This window comes from Helicoverpa armigera, chromosome 5, assembly GCF_030705265.1.
Source record: "Helicoverpa armigera isolate CAAS_96S chromosome 5, ASM3070526v1, whole genome shotgun sequence".
Classification (NCBI taxonomy): Eukaryota; Metazoa; Arthropoda; class Insecta; order Lepidoptera; family Noctuidae; genus Helicoverpa; species Helicoverpa armigera.
Window position 1 is genome coordinate 6,350,157 of NC_087124.1, and position 14,076 is coordinate 6,364,232.

The window sequence follows — 14,076 nt, forward strand, 5'->3', positions numbered from 1 at the left end:
TCTTATAAACATTTTAATAAAAAAGTACAAAATATATGTGTATAAAACAGTTGTACAATAATTCTTGTTCACACAAACATCAGCAAAATATATCCTGCTGATTTCTTTATCAACAACAGCTGCATTATCCTAGTATGAGTCATACATAACACATGGATCATATTACTCATAATATCCTTAGTAAGAAAGACAATAAAACATTAATGAGCAGTTACACCAGGAAATGCTTTGGATTATTTGGGTTATCATAGACTGAAAAAAAAATATATAATAGTATGAGCCCACTATTAATTTCTAATGTCAAAAGCATTCCCTGATATTTCTACATAGTTGTCGAGATCTGGGTTCAGTGTTTTGGAGGAGGTGGTGGTATCCTCTCCCGGGGCGCAGGGGGCGCGTGGCGCTCTCTCGGCTGGGGTGGAGGCTGCGCGGTTGCACGCCGTGGTGGTGGTGGAGGCTGACGTACCCGGGGCTCCGGAGGTGGCTGCCGCTCGCGTGGCTGCGGAGGCATATGAGATGTTGTTTCCATGCTGAAATAACAATGCACTTTACGTTACACACATGTGTACTTATTGCATCAGAATTTAATAAAACAAGTCAAGATTAAGTACTTTGTAGGAAAATTCAAACTCGAACTGCAAGAAAAACACCTGAACCTATTGAAATTAGTCTGTTGAGATTAAAGAAAAATAAAGGATTTTTGTAGGAATATACATTGGACTTATCATAAAAATCTTAATCAGGGCTGAGGTTATTTGTATATTTGTTCTGTTAGCAAGTTTGCTTTTATTTGTTACAACTATGTACTGAATATTCATACGAACTAACATGTTTAGAAGTAAGTGTATAAGTATGCAATTGGTACACAAATTAGAATAGATATGGACCTCTAAATACTTATGTAAAGGTAGATTACTGAACTTTTTTAAATGACCCATTATATTATTTTAACAATCCACGTTTATATTCTGTAGCCAGAGATATGGGGTTTCTACAAAATTGTGCAATACATATGCTACAAAATAAGCAATGGCAATAGAACTTACATGCAAGAAGATAAAAATAATAAAGAAAGAAAATATTTGTTTTGTTTACTAGAATTTTTTACATGTCAATCAAATAGAAATATTAAGTGTTAAAATGTCATAGAACCCAGTCCTTTAATCTCATTCCTAATTATCTTACATTACAAAAAATAAATATCTATCCCAGAGGTATTTTACTTAATAACTATATCCTAATAAAAACGATTTTATCGATATACGAATAAATATTTAGTGTTAAAAATATAGGTGTGGAAGTTCTTGTAAATGTATGACTGACTAATCCCCCGTACAGACAAACAGAGATATCAAAATCTTGGCCCAGCTATTATGAAGTATTTTTAAAGAAAGTGTTAATACATTTTTCATAATTGTTATTATCCATAGTAAATATTTAGAAAATAAACTTCTTTGTTACTTTTGCCACATATTTCTTTTAGTGCACATGGAGGTTATTGAGTATTAAGTCAAAACTCAGTACATATTTTTTTCAAAAAATATGATTTTACTATGCTCTTCATGATGTTAATCAGAATCATGCTCTGTAACTCTGTATAAGTTGAAATAGTTTTAAGTGTAATAATATAAAATTATATAAGCTAAGTAGGGTGATGTGACTTCATATATAGCTCATGTTGCTGTTCCTGTTTTTATTTTTCTTCAATTTGGCAAATAGATAACGACATTAGAAATTAAAAATATACACATCTGGTAAATCTGCAAAATCTTGGTAAAATATTTATTTATTTCCAGGTAGTGCTCCGCATGTGCTCCGAGCCTTAAAATTTCGAAATAATCTGTGTGTAGACAAGAAAAAGTGACATCTACTGGAAAAATAAATGATTAGAAGCGGAAGTGCTCTGATGGTAAAGCAGTTTTCATCTAAAATTACAGATGAAAATGTTGCCAGTTAATTTAATTTCCTTTCTTAATGGCACTCCTATGAGCATTTTAGTCTTCTATAATGTATTTATTTACTATTTCTTTAATTAAAATCCACGTGATATGTGAAAATTCTGCATGAAAATAATTGGATATAACATTAATATTAAACGGAAAGTAAAAAACCAATTCCAAAAAGCAATTATATTGGAATTTTCTGTTCTCATGTGGAAATATTGACCGAATGAGAGGGAGTGAGTGAATGAGAATTAAAGCGAGATGCTAAATAATCAGTGAAGAACAAAAACTACGAATGAAAAGTGATTTCGGAGAGAAAAATTGAAGCCTTTTCATGTGATTTTGTGAATTTGTGTTTGTGCAAAATTCATTGTAGACTGTGTTTGTATAATATTTTTGGAGCAAAGTTCCCAAAAAAACGTACCGCTTGGTAGTAATATGAGTAATGTTACCAACCAAAATGGAACAGGTCTAGAGCAGCAGGTCTGTACCTCATGTACCTACATGCACTTAGTATTGATTTTTTACAAATTTGGATGAAAATACAGCTATTAAATGCACCATTCAAAGATATATGCCATGAATATAAAACGCTTCTAATTCATGAAAAGATCTTGTATTTGATGAAAGCATCGATCTCTAAAATCGCAATGCTTTACGTGTCTCAGATTAACCAACATGGCGACTTGGTTCTTCCACTTTTATGGTATCTATTTCATTGATTTTGTGAAATATCATGATGTACATAGTGTCGACACCTACTTAGTTATTACAGTAGTTTTCCAAAGGCACTTACGAGTGAGGTCATTGTCATGCTATATTTGCGTGTCATGGCGGGAGGAAATAAAAGGTTTCGCAATTAATATGTAGGTACCTACACCGGAATAAGCACATGAAGAGATATCTAAAAGGATAGCTGTAATTTGATCATCTATAGAGTTTTAAATGAATGTTTAGTTCATAGCAGCTTTATCATGTAGTATTTTGTCATGCTTGTGTAGTCAAGTTAGCATGTCTAATTTGCTATAGTTGGGTGGCGATATGTAGCAACTTCACTATTACTGTACTACTGTTGCTTATTTAAACAAAAAGATCTCTTGAAATTGCCTTGAGTGTATATTTTACGACATGGAAAGTTTTGTGGTTATCAATCAGGTGTAACAATTCAATGCACAAGGTTATTTGATGACTAGTTCTTCACACAATGAAATTATAAGTTTGTACCTGTAATCTCACTCTATACGGTTTATATAACAGATATAAAATAACAAAGCTGTAAAATATTCACCATATCAAATTACAAATTATTATTTTTAAACCTCTATGGGAATTATAAGGCACACATGAAATTGAAAGTAAAATCAGTTAAATACCCTTAATTTAAATGCATTTAATATTATAACATTACATTAGCTTAAGTTTTAATTTGAGACAAAGCACAATAACACAAACTTCATGTTTAAAGTCTTTGTATATTTCATAATGTATCACTTAAAAGAGGTTACAATGTTCCTAACCTATCACAGCTCATTGAGCTAGAGTTGAAAACTGTATCTACTTGTAGATGAGATAGACAAAGAACTTTTGTCAAACTGGGTGCGGCCATCAAAGGAGATGGCCAAAAAAACACCCAGAGTCGACAGGAACTTCATATGTATGATTGGATTCAGTATAATTTGTGGATTTTAAAAAGTATTTCAAATCATCTAAAAACCATGGGGTTCTCTTTTTACAACGTTTTTTCGATCAAGATTTTAGTTCACAAAAAAGTTTACTTTTACTGTTTGATGTTCATTAGAAGTTGAATGCAGGCTCGTGATTGGACCGTTTTGCATTGCTAAGTCATTTGTTATATTTGACAATGTCACATGGCGCGATTTTCAAAGACAATTTCTGAAAAAAACGTTTCATAGCCAGTTGTGAAGGTTGCATATAACTGCGAAACCTCTCCAAGTAGGTAAGGTCGGTGCTTAATCGTATCTGGAGTGGTTACATACAAGACCTTTTAATCACTAGGCCAACTCGGAAACCATGGGGTTATTACTATTGGCTTGTAAAATATTAGTTTACTTTGCTTTTTTATGTTCCTTGATGTTAATAATCTTTAAAATAAACATTAATTCAACATAACCTATTTTAACTATATTATGAAATAGCTCCTATACCCCATGGATTTCAGGCTGGATTTTTTGGCACCATCAAAGGTCTATCATAAGGAACCCATTGGTAACCATTTCATTGCTGTCGAATCTGGGTTTTTTTTCTATGAAAATTTGGCCATCTCCTTTGCGCCTAGTTAACAATTTACCTATCATGAATTTTCAATTTGCCAATACTAGACTACCAAGTTATTCTAATTATACTATGAACTTGAATTTCAACATTCAGCGAGACTAAAAAATAATCGATTACAAAATTATTAAAGGTTGCGATAGGAGCTACAAAATTGTTTAGCGCTTTCACAATTGCCATTTCAGTGTGTTGTAATGTAATTTGATCTTGCAGCTTGCTGGTCTGGACTTGCAGCCTCAGGCTAATAAGAGTGCTGGCCGCTACATCCCCCCGCATCTGCGCAGGCAGTTGCAGGCCAACCCTTCACAAGGTAAGATGGCAACAACAGTAGCTTGTATTATTGTGCACTTTGCATCATGTCCTTGGCACACTGCCTTCCTCTTGTCCTAATAACAATGCAAATTATATGATAATGTAGTGTGTACGAGTTTATTGTTACAGCATGTAATTGATTATAACTAATAGGTTGCTAGATTTTCTGTTTTATTTTTCATAGTACATAATTGAAAATGGAATTTCTGATGAATTAAATTTCCAGAATTTGCTGAAAATGAGTGAAGTAAGCATTAAAGTAAAACATAACTATTCAAGTAGGTCATATGGATTGTAGTGTGAGTCACCAACAGTATAAATCAAATGCATCATGCCTATCCAAAAAGATGATATGGTGGAATTTTAAAAGTACTTATTGTTACAAGTGCATTCCATGCTTGTATTGTAAAGATCACAATTCCATTGTGATATTATAGTTAAAACAACACAATAAACAATTGCTATCAAGTGAGTGTTTATCATATTTTAGTGGCAGAATAAAGGAATTGTCATAGAAATTGACGTACATACCTGCAATTTAATCATGTTATCATATTTATACATAAAACATTCATGGCTTTAATTGAAATAAACCCTCAATATCCTATCCTTTTTACTCAGGGTTCAATCAAACATTGTAGGTGGTTCTTGCATTTTCATCACATAAATCACCAGTTCTTATAGCTTTTTGCTTTGATCTGTTTCCTGCATGAAAGGACAATGGGCACAAATATATGGGACCTGGTATACCCCACCAATAGCGATGTCATATATATCATTGGATAGGCCTTTTTATGTAGAACAACATTTACTATGACAGCTTTGCTGAAATGTTTGTCCGTTCTGAGATATAGATCAAAAACTGTGCAAAAGTTAAACTAAAGTTATTATAATCTGTTTTTAGAGGAAAAACTAAGTTGAAATAAGTGTAAGTCTCCTGAGTCCTACCTGCTGTACCCGTTAGGGTCCATAATTGTTACTATTATTTTGCATTTGAGTTTTTTTTTTTTTAGAGAAAAAGACCTATCCATCGATATGCATGACTTTGTTATTGGTGGGGTCTGTTGTTATGCCCAATATCCAGTTAGTACAGTATAAGGTTCAAATGCAAAATAATAGTAACAATTATGGACCCTAACGGGTACAGCAGGTAGGACTCAGGAGACTTACACTTATTTCAACTTAGTTTTTCCTCTAAAAACTTGAGATATCAATAGATTATTAAGTTAACTTTAGTTTAACTTTTACACAGTTTTTGATCTATATCTCAGAACGGACAAACATTTCAGCAAAGCTGTCATAGTAAATGTTTTTCTACATAAAAAGGCCTATCCAATGATATATATGACATCGCTATTGGTGGGGTATACCAATCTGCCCAATGTCCTTTAACACTACATATTATGTTGGTAAAGTATGCTAATAAAGAGTTATGCTACTTTATTACATTTCAATATCTGCAATGGCTTGACAGGTAAAGGCCATTAGACGCTTGCTATTTCTTCATATCAGGTCTATGTACTGTAATAACTTGTACTAAAATGTGATGAATTTAACGCCTTTCATAAATACTTTAAACATAGCTAATGGACTATGTAACATGTTAGTACAAGTAAAATCACATTCACATAATTGTAAAAAAACACAGGTGTCATCACTCTGTTCTGGGAATGTTGGTGCAAGCAATAGAAATGCAGGGATTTCTACTTATTATCTGAATCAATCATGATGCGCAAAGTCCCAGAGTGCTCTTCAGAATTATTAAAAAAAAATCCTGACGCTATTTGACCTCTTGTATGCCACCAGAGGTGTTAATATGGTTGTAGCAAAACAAACATTATTCCAAGCTTCTCATCAACATGGAAGTTTTGCTTTAGAACTTTAAAGAGACTGTGATTTTTGCATTTCTTTGATATCAAGATAAATCAAGTTGTTGTAAAATTACCTTTACTGTAACTCCTGTTTATTCTCTTGTAATCAGTAATCTAACGAAGCTAGGTATGCTGATGTTTATGTTTATTGTAAGTGCCGTGGAGCGTTCATTCGGCTTAAAACAAGAAAATTCTCGCGATACGGTTGCGGCTTTGCTTATGAGAACATGACCTGTTGTAAGCAACGCAGTCTCAAGGAATACGCATTTAAATGTCGTGACTAACTGAAAATAACATACATGACTACCAATTCGGAATGACGCATGGTGAATGTACCGGTATGAATCGAATGAAATGTCTCATTCAAAAATATGTATCCAAACATGAACGGTTTTGGGAAGCAAAACTGTAAATAAGACTATCGTTATAGTTCCTTTATGATAATTCAGCTTTGTGCTGAGTTGAGCAGGGGTCAGTGTAACGTGATATGATGTCCCTATTCTCCGATACATGAAATAGGAACATTGTACGACGTGGGTGTTAGTTTTGTGCTGAATTGTAGTAGGCATTTCTGGAAAGTGGGACATACAGATAAAAGTTTTGAACATTGATTTTTATCAATATTTTCTTATCTAGCGTATTGTTACTGCGTTTATTCAATCTTATTACAGAACTGCTACTTACATGGTTTTATGTATAAAAAAATCGTATTGTAGGTAAGAATAATGTTGAATAAAGTAAGGTTATCGGTCGCGTGTAAAGGAATCCACTTATATTAGGGTTTGATAATGCTCTCCCGAGCATTGACCTATTTGAGTATTGATTTTTGGTAAGACCTACCGTCAATACGCTTCCTTCAGCTATAGAAAAAAAAAACATTGAAATCGCAATATAATTATACATAGTTTTATCTATAATTATTATCTAAAACTATTCTTCAGGAATATAACAAGTACCGCCACCCAAGTCATGAAAACATTTCAACGTTTCATTGGTTTGACGTTATCATGCATTGATTTCGTATTTCACCGGGTTTCATAATATTAATTAACATGGAAATTGTATGACATTATATTAAAAAATGGTATGGTCTCTTGAGCTTATGATTAAATGATAACTAACTGATATGCTGCTGTATGTCTGAAATTGCTGATAATAATACTGAATGCTTCCTAAGTTTTGTACTATCTTGCATATAAATTAGTTTAAACGAATCTAACCACGGAAAATATAAACTTGAGCCATTTTCAACGGAAGTGTTATCAAAGTAAAAGATTAAAGGTCGAGAGTCGTGGCCTCACGCGACTGACGACTCTCGTGCTGGTTCAATAGATTACTACATGATTCATTTGTGCAGGGGAAGAGTCTAAGCGCCCAAGCTTAGACGCCCGTTCAAACGATCAACGGGACGGCCGTTCATCATTCGGAGGCAACTCTAGAACCTACGACCGTGGTGGTCGGCGCGACGACCGCGACCGTGACCGCGAACGTGAATACGATCGCGGCAACGACTCGCGATACCCGCGCAGGGACCGCGGTATGTCCACATGTCTCTTACTACAAGTCTCTCATAGACAGTCGACAGTCAACTCTAGACTAACACTTATCTAACATCTTATCAGCGTCCGTTGTTATCAATGTATTGATTGGTATTCGCATCTAAGTCGATAACTTGTAAAATACCAAACACTATGTTCACGTTTATTAGAAGTACTGGAGATCATATTTTACATCGTTTTATACTATAATGGGCAATACCTTTGGTTGAAAGGTGATGTATTTTACACTCGGCTTTCTGAATCGTCAACGAGACATACAAGTGTACCCTACGTCAAGAACGTTCTTGATCAATTGATGAGAAGAAAATCATCCAATCGTTAACAGTTTGCTAATTTGAATATCATACGCAGACTCGGCGGCGTGACTAATGCAGATTCGCCTCGAGTTTGTGATGTCATTGTTCATAAGATTTTTGGTATAATATGTGTGCAGTCAATAAAGTCCAAAGCCTAACGTTTTGATGAATACTTTGTTTTGGTGTAGGTCGTGATTCAGGATATCAAAATGGCGACTCAGAGCCTCAGCGCTGGTCGGAGTCGTCTGAGCGCTGGGGCGCGTCGGGCGGCGGACGCGCGGCCAGCGGCGCGGGCGGCGCCAGCAGCCGCGACGTGCGCGAGTTCAACGAGCCGCCGCCGCCGCGCAACGACCGCTGGAAGGAGCCCGAGCCGCGCGCTGAGGAGCGCAGCAACTCGCGCTGGCACTCCGATGATGTACGCCTCACGAGCAACCGCAGGGACGAGGTTGGACATGAAAGCAATTCAGTCAGTCTAACTTTTATTACCTATGAATTGGGCGGGTTGCAACAATTATTTCCGCTAGATATTGCCGTTACAATCGCATGAAGAAAGGACGTGATGCACAAAAATGAGGCACAATGAAAAAGCTTTGCTTTGACAGCACTCATGGCTATATAATATCAGCTCAAATAATTTGCTACTTAAGTATTATGCTTCAGTAACTCGCCCTAAAATTGTTACCCATCTGACTTAGGTTAGATATGCGCATGATGGACAAATTAACTTCAACAACAATTGTTACAGAATGATTGGACGATCCCGCTACCTCGCGACGAGCGGCAGGAGTTGGAGCTGTTTGGCACTGGCAACACAGGAATTAACTTCTCCAAATACGAGGATATTCCCGTTGAGGCCAGCGGCGATCGCGTCCCAGACTTCATTACCAGCGTGCGTAACTTCACATACAAGATGTACTAAGTAAAATGAATCCTTAATGTCATAGCTACTTATTGATTTTGAATGATTGTTTACAGTTTGAGGATGTTAACCTGACGGAAATAATGCGCCAGAATATAGCCTCCGCTCGCTACGACAAGCCGACGCCGGTCCAGAAGTATGCAATCCCGATAGTCCTGGGCAGAAGAGATGTCATGGCGTGCGCACAGACTGGTTCAGGCAAGACGGCCGCATTCCTTGTGCCCATCCTCAATCAGATGTACGAAGCTGGGCCTGTCAAACATATGGGGTGAGTATCACTTGCCAATTTGTTACATTCTATTTCACAAAATTGATTAATTGACAAATGTTATTTTTTTAACAGACCGCACATCCGGCGCAAGCAATACCCTCTGGGTTTGGTGTTGGCCCCGACGCGCGAGCTCGCTACACAGATTTTTGATGAGGCTAGAAAATTCGCCTACCGCTCCCGTGTGCGACCATGTGTCGTGTGAGTATTTCTAATATCATACAAAGAGTACTGAACGTAAATTGTGTGTGAAATAGAGTAGTAATGCTCATATTGGTGTGCAGGTACGGCGGTTCCCCGATACACGAACAGTTCCGCGAGCTGGAGCGCGGCTGCCACCTGCTGGTGGCGACGCCGGGCCGGCTGGTGGACATGCTGGCCCGCGGCCGCGTGGCGCTGGACCACTGCCGGCACCTCGTGCTCGACGAGGCCGACAGAATGCTTGACATGGGTTTCGAACCCCAGATCCGCAAGATCGTCGAGAGCCACACGATGCCAAAGACTGGCGAGCGCCAGACGCTCATGTTCTCTGCGACTTTCCCAAAACAAATCCAGGTGTTAGCACAGGATTTCTTGTATAATTACGTTTTCCTTGCTGTTGGACGCGTTGGTTCCACATCCGAGAATATCACACAGAAGGTAAATAATACAATAAATAAAACTTTCATAAATTGAATATAAATGATTCACAAATTAAAATAAATCTTAAATGTTTTTCATATGGTTTCAAAATAAACCTCATTTCCCAGGTGGTATGGGTGGAGGAAATGGACAAGCGTTCTTTCTTGTTGGACTTGCTGAATGCTTCCAACTTGCTGCAGCGTGCGCGCCCTGAAGAGGATCAGCTTATTCTTGTGTTCGTCGAAACCAAGAAAGGTAAATTAATTGATGAACAGGGAATGTGCGAAAGCAAACCTGAAAAAGCATTTTCTTATTTAATTACTAATCTTACTAATCTTAGCACACAATCTTATCTGTACTTGTTCTTGTATTCAGGTGCTGATCAACTGGAAGAGTACTTGGATAATCTTGGATACCCAGTGACGTCTATCCACGGTGACCGGACACAGCGCGAGCGCGAGGAGGCTCTGCGCCGGTTCCGCTCCGGACAGACCCCGATCCTTGTGGCTACAGCCGTCGCGGCCAGAGGTATACCGACTATATTTTGAAAAATATTTTTAATTTTCTAATCGACAAAACACCAATTTTGTAGTTAAGAAAAGAAGCACATATGTCATGTTCTTAATTTTTGGCTTCACAAAAAATCTCTAGGTTTCCGATATATCTGCTGTCTATGTGCAAAATTGACAATCACTTGTTTCCCAGGTCTGGACATACCGCACGTGCGTCACGTGATTAACTTTGATTTGCCGTCGGACGTTGAGGAGTACGTGCACCGCATCGGTCGTACCGGCCGTATGGGCAACCTGGGCGTCGCCACGTCCTTCTTCAACGACACCAACCGCGGCCTCGCGCGGGACCTCGTAGAGCTCCTCGTTGAGGCCAAGCAAGATGTGCCTAAGTAAGTACTAATGTAATTTGAAATTGTTGCAACAGATGATTTTTTTTTCTACAATATGTGTTTTTGACTTTTCACCATTGATGAATTATATCATTATATGATTATCCTGACTATGTTGTTTGTTTATAGTGGTATCCTTTAATAAAATGTATATCCGTTACAGCTGGCTGACGAGCACGGCAGCAGACGGGCGGCTGGGCGGCGGCGGCCGGCGCACCGGCAGCCGGTCGGGCGGCGGACGGTTCGGAGGCAGCGGCAGCGGGTTTGGCGCGAGGGACTTCCGTACACAGCCACGCCAGACTCCACGGTCCGCAGGGCCCTCTACTATTGGCTCTGGTCAGTACATTTTGTTCTCAACGCAAGATTTTGCCTCCATAAAGCGGCATATCCGAAATTAAAATCAAAATACGTTAATGTCTCATGAAGTCATGCCACTCACGGTGTTTATTTTATGCATTTCAGGATTCGGGTACGGCGGCGGGTCGTACGGCGGCAACTACGGCGGGTCGTACGGCGGCGGCGGCGGCGGCAGCAGCGGCGGCCCCGACTGGTGGGACTCGTAAGCGTCCCCACGCACCGCCCGCAGACCTCGCACCGCACGCGACCCCCGTACTCGACCCCCTCATTCGTAACTTAAGCGATGTGAAACGTTCTAGATTAATATATTTTATTTTAATTCGTAAACTGATAGTTGGACTGAAATTGACCTGTGACTATTTAATACGGTAATGTTTGTACAATAGAAGAGAGCGGTGCGACAGAGAGGTGTCGGCGCGGCCGGCCGCGGGCGCTGAATCTCAGGTGCATGCCCGCGAGCGCGGACGTGCCTTGTTTCTTAACTTCATACTATCACCATGGGCATGCTTAACAAATGTCTGTGAATATATTCCGCGATAATGGTAGTTCGCGATCATTAATGGAAGTAATCGATTAGATTAAATTTTGATCACATGTATCGTTTGCGTCACGCGCGTCGTGACTCGCACGCGTTTTGTCTTTTTTAGTAACGATTATGTGAAAGTAGTTTATTAATATAGAAATATTTTTGATGTCCGATCTGTATCGTGAATTCGTAAGTGAACAATGTAATTGTGTATTTTCGATTTTCTATTTTCTGACAGTCTCATAGCTGATTCACTCATGACACTGGAATTTTGAAGCATTTACGCACTCTAAAATTGATGTAGCTAATGAAGCAGTAGATTTAGAAATTGAAAAGTACCGATACAGTATCATAGCAAATAATTACTAAATTTTGTCAGTAGAAATATCCCATAATGTAATATCTGTCTTCGACGTGATCTATTATTTGAATGTGAATTTACCAATAAAAATTAAGAAACAGAATCATTCGACTTTTTATATTTAATGCCTCCTTCTCCTTATTTCTATTAGTCACTGCAATAAAATAAAACAGCAAAGGCAGTGAACGTGTAAATTGAACGGTAACCTTGGACAGATATAGCGTTATCTAAAAATATCTAGAAAGTATGCTATGTTCGGCTTATTGAAATCCGGGCCGGTTAAACTGTGACGTGTCGTCATCTTATGAAGGTTGCCAGAAATATTCACTTCTTACTAATTGATTCAATATTGTGTAGTAATTATACTATGTATATCTATTTGAAAGCCCTAATCTGAGGAACTAACTACCCATTTGTGTGGTAGTTTCGAGGAACGCGGACGAGCTTAGGCATAAAATGAAATTAAAAGCGACTTGAACTATCGTAAGCCGACCTCTTTACTGAACGTGGTCTGTACAAATTTATTGAAGGTATTTATTTAACCAGATCGGCTATCTGCATTAAGGCGCATCATTTACTCCAAAAATAAATTCAAACAAAAATAAGTACATAACAGGAGTATCTAGGGTCACATGTATGTATGGCAGAGTGCAAGGTAAGCAAAAACGTGTGAGAGCGTGAGGCACGCAAGGCACGGACCGCACTGGTCCGAGTGAACGGAGGAGAGGAGCACACGAGAGAGTTCATAAGACGAGTACACAAGATGAGTACGGAAAACATAAGACATACATAAAGGAGTACATGGAGAAACAAAGTATGAGAGTTCATAACAGGGCCCCGATTCTCCTAAGTTAATAATGTCAAAATCGAATCGCAATATGATCGTAATAGCAGTTTTAACCATATCGGGCATTCTGCTACTAATAAAAGACCAATCGTATTCGATTGACATTTGATTGGTGTGCGATTGGTCTGCTATTTTGATGATTTTGGTCTATACCGTAGTTTGCTGTACAATCATTTTGCAATCGTAAATCATTTGCAGACAAAATGATTCATTATTGAATGACAGAAAAGGATAAAAACGTTTATTTCAAAGAAAAAATAGCGGAATGCCACATACGCTTCAATAGTAATCGAGTCGGGATTGGATCTCAGTCGAATCGAGTCGAACGTCAATCGAAGGTCGCTTAAGTAAAATTAGGAGAATCGGGCCCCAGGAATATATAACAGAGTACATATCAAAGAACATAAGAGAAGTACATAGAAGGAGTACATAAGAGACTAGAGATGCTCCTGTATGTAGTCCTCTTATGTATGTCTTATGTACTCCTCTTATATACTTTTTTATGTACCTACTCCTTTCATATACTTCTCTTATATACTCCTCTTATTTACAACTCGTTTCAACACTAGAAACGCATAAATTAACCGCATCCAAGTAACACAAAGTCAGTTCATTTGTTACAACTATCGGCAAGTTCTTTTAACATCAAAATTAAGGATATTTTTTTGAAAAGGCTTAGTTAATGATTAGTTCTATATTCTCCTATGAACTCTCTTATATACTCATGTACCTACTCCTCCTATGTACTCACTTATCTACTCTTATGTACTCCTTTTAAACACATACTATAGACATATATAGTGCACAAGTATTTGCGCAGACACAGGTGCACTCACTATTCCTTAATTCTTATAGCCCAATGGGTCTATGACAATCCGAGGCAATCCGACACGACCGGAGAGAGGTCAGGCGTAGGACTACTCTCCGATGCACGGGTGTCAACAACTTACAGAGTTGGTCAAACTTTTGTAATGGAGTAAAACAAAAACTATGTTGTTCCAGC

The 14,076-nt window shown here is 38.0% G+C and overlaps 1 protein-coding gene and 2 long non-coding RNA genes across 4 annotated transcripts; 1 reads left to right on the forward strand and 2 right to left on the reverse strand.

Moving 5' to 3' along the window:
- On the reverse strand, positions 1 to 1,327 carry LOC110370099 (uncharacterized). The gene is made up of 2 exons (XR_002429227.3): positions 1,047 to 1,327; positions 1 to 530 (listed from the first exon to the last, which is right to left on the reverse strand). It is a non-coding gene; the product is annotated as an uncharacterized LOC110370099 (long non-coding RNA).
- Positions 1,328 to 2,190: 863 nt separating this feature from the next.
- On the forward strand, positions 2,191 to 12,329 carry Bel (belle). 2 transcript variants are annotated; one of them, XM_049842282.2, is made up of 13 exons: positions 2,191 to 2,426; positions 4,449 to 4,545; positions 7,776 to 7,955; positions 8,462 to 8,739; positions 9,019 to 9,162; positions 9,249 to 9,460; positions 9,536 to 9,661; positions 9,745 to 10,099; positions 10,210 to 10,336; positions 10,457 to 10,609; positions 10,787 to 10,982; positions 11,146 to 11,318; positions 11,445 to 12,329. In XM_049842282.2, the coding sequence occupies exons 1-13, from the start codon at positions 2,382 to 2,384 to the stop codon at positions 11,543 to 11,545; spliced, it is 2,187 nt and encodes a 728-aa protein (XP_049698239.1). In that variant the 5' UTR covers positions 2,191 to 2,381; the 3' UTR covers positions 11,546 to 12,329. The 2 variants fall into 2 exon arrangements, with proteins under 2 accessions (XP_049698239.1, XP_049698240.1); XM_049842283.2 differs by having other exon boundaries at positions 8,462 to 8,718.
- LOC135116915 (uncharacterized) lies at positions 3,552 to 6,685 on the reverse strand. Its single transcript, XR_010276488.1, has 3 exons — positions 6,493 to 6,685; positions 5,079 to 5,252; positions 3,552 to 4,621 (listed from the first exon to the last, which is right to left on the reverse strand). It is a non-coding gene; the product is annotated as an uncharacterized LOC135116915 (long non-coding RNA).
- Positions 12,330 to 14,076: the final 1,747 nt, after the last annotated feature.

Excerpts from the sequence above, each read along its gene's own strand:
- Bel (XM_049842282.2), top strand. The coding sequence starts at position 2,382 with ATGAGTAATGTTACCAACCAAAATGGAACAGGTCTAGAGCAGCAG. Across the intron at positions 2,427-4,448 it reads GAACAGGTCTAGAGCAGCAG|CTTGCTGGTCTGGACTTGCA; the intron begins GTCTGTACCTCA and ends TTGATCTTGCAG. Across the intron at positions 10,983-11,145 it reads GCCAAGCAAGATGTGCCTAA|CTGGCTGACGAGCACGGCAG; the intron begins GTAAGTACTAAT and ends TATCCGTTACAG.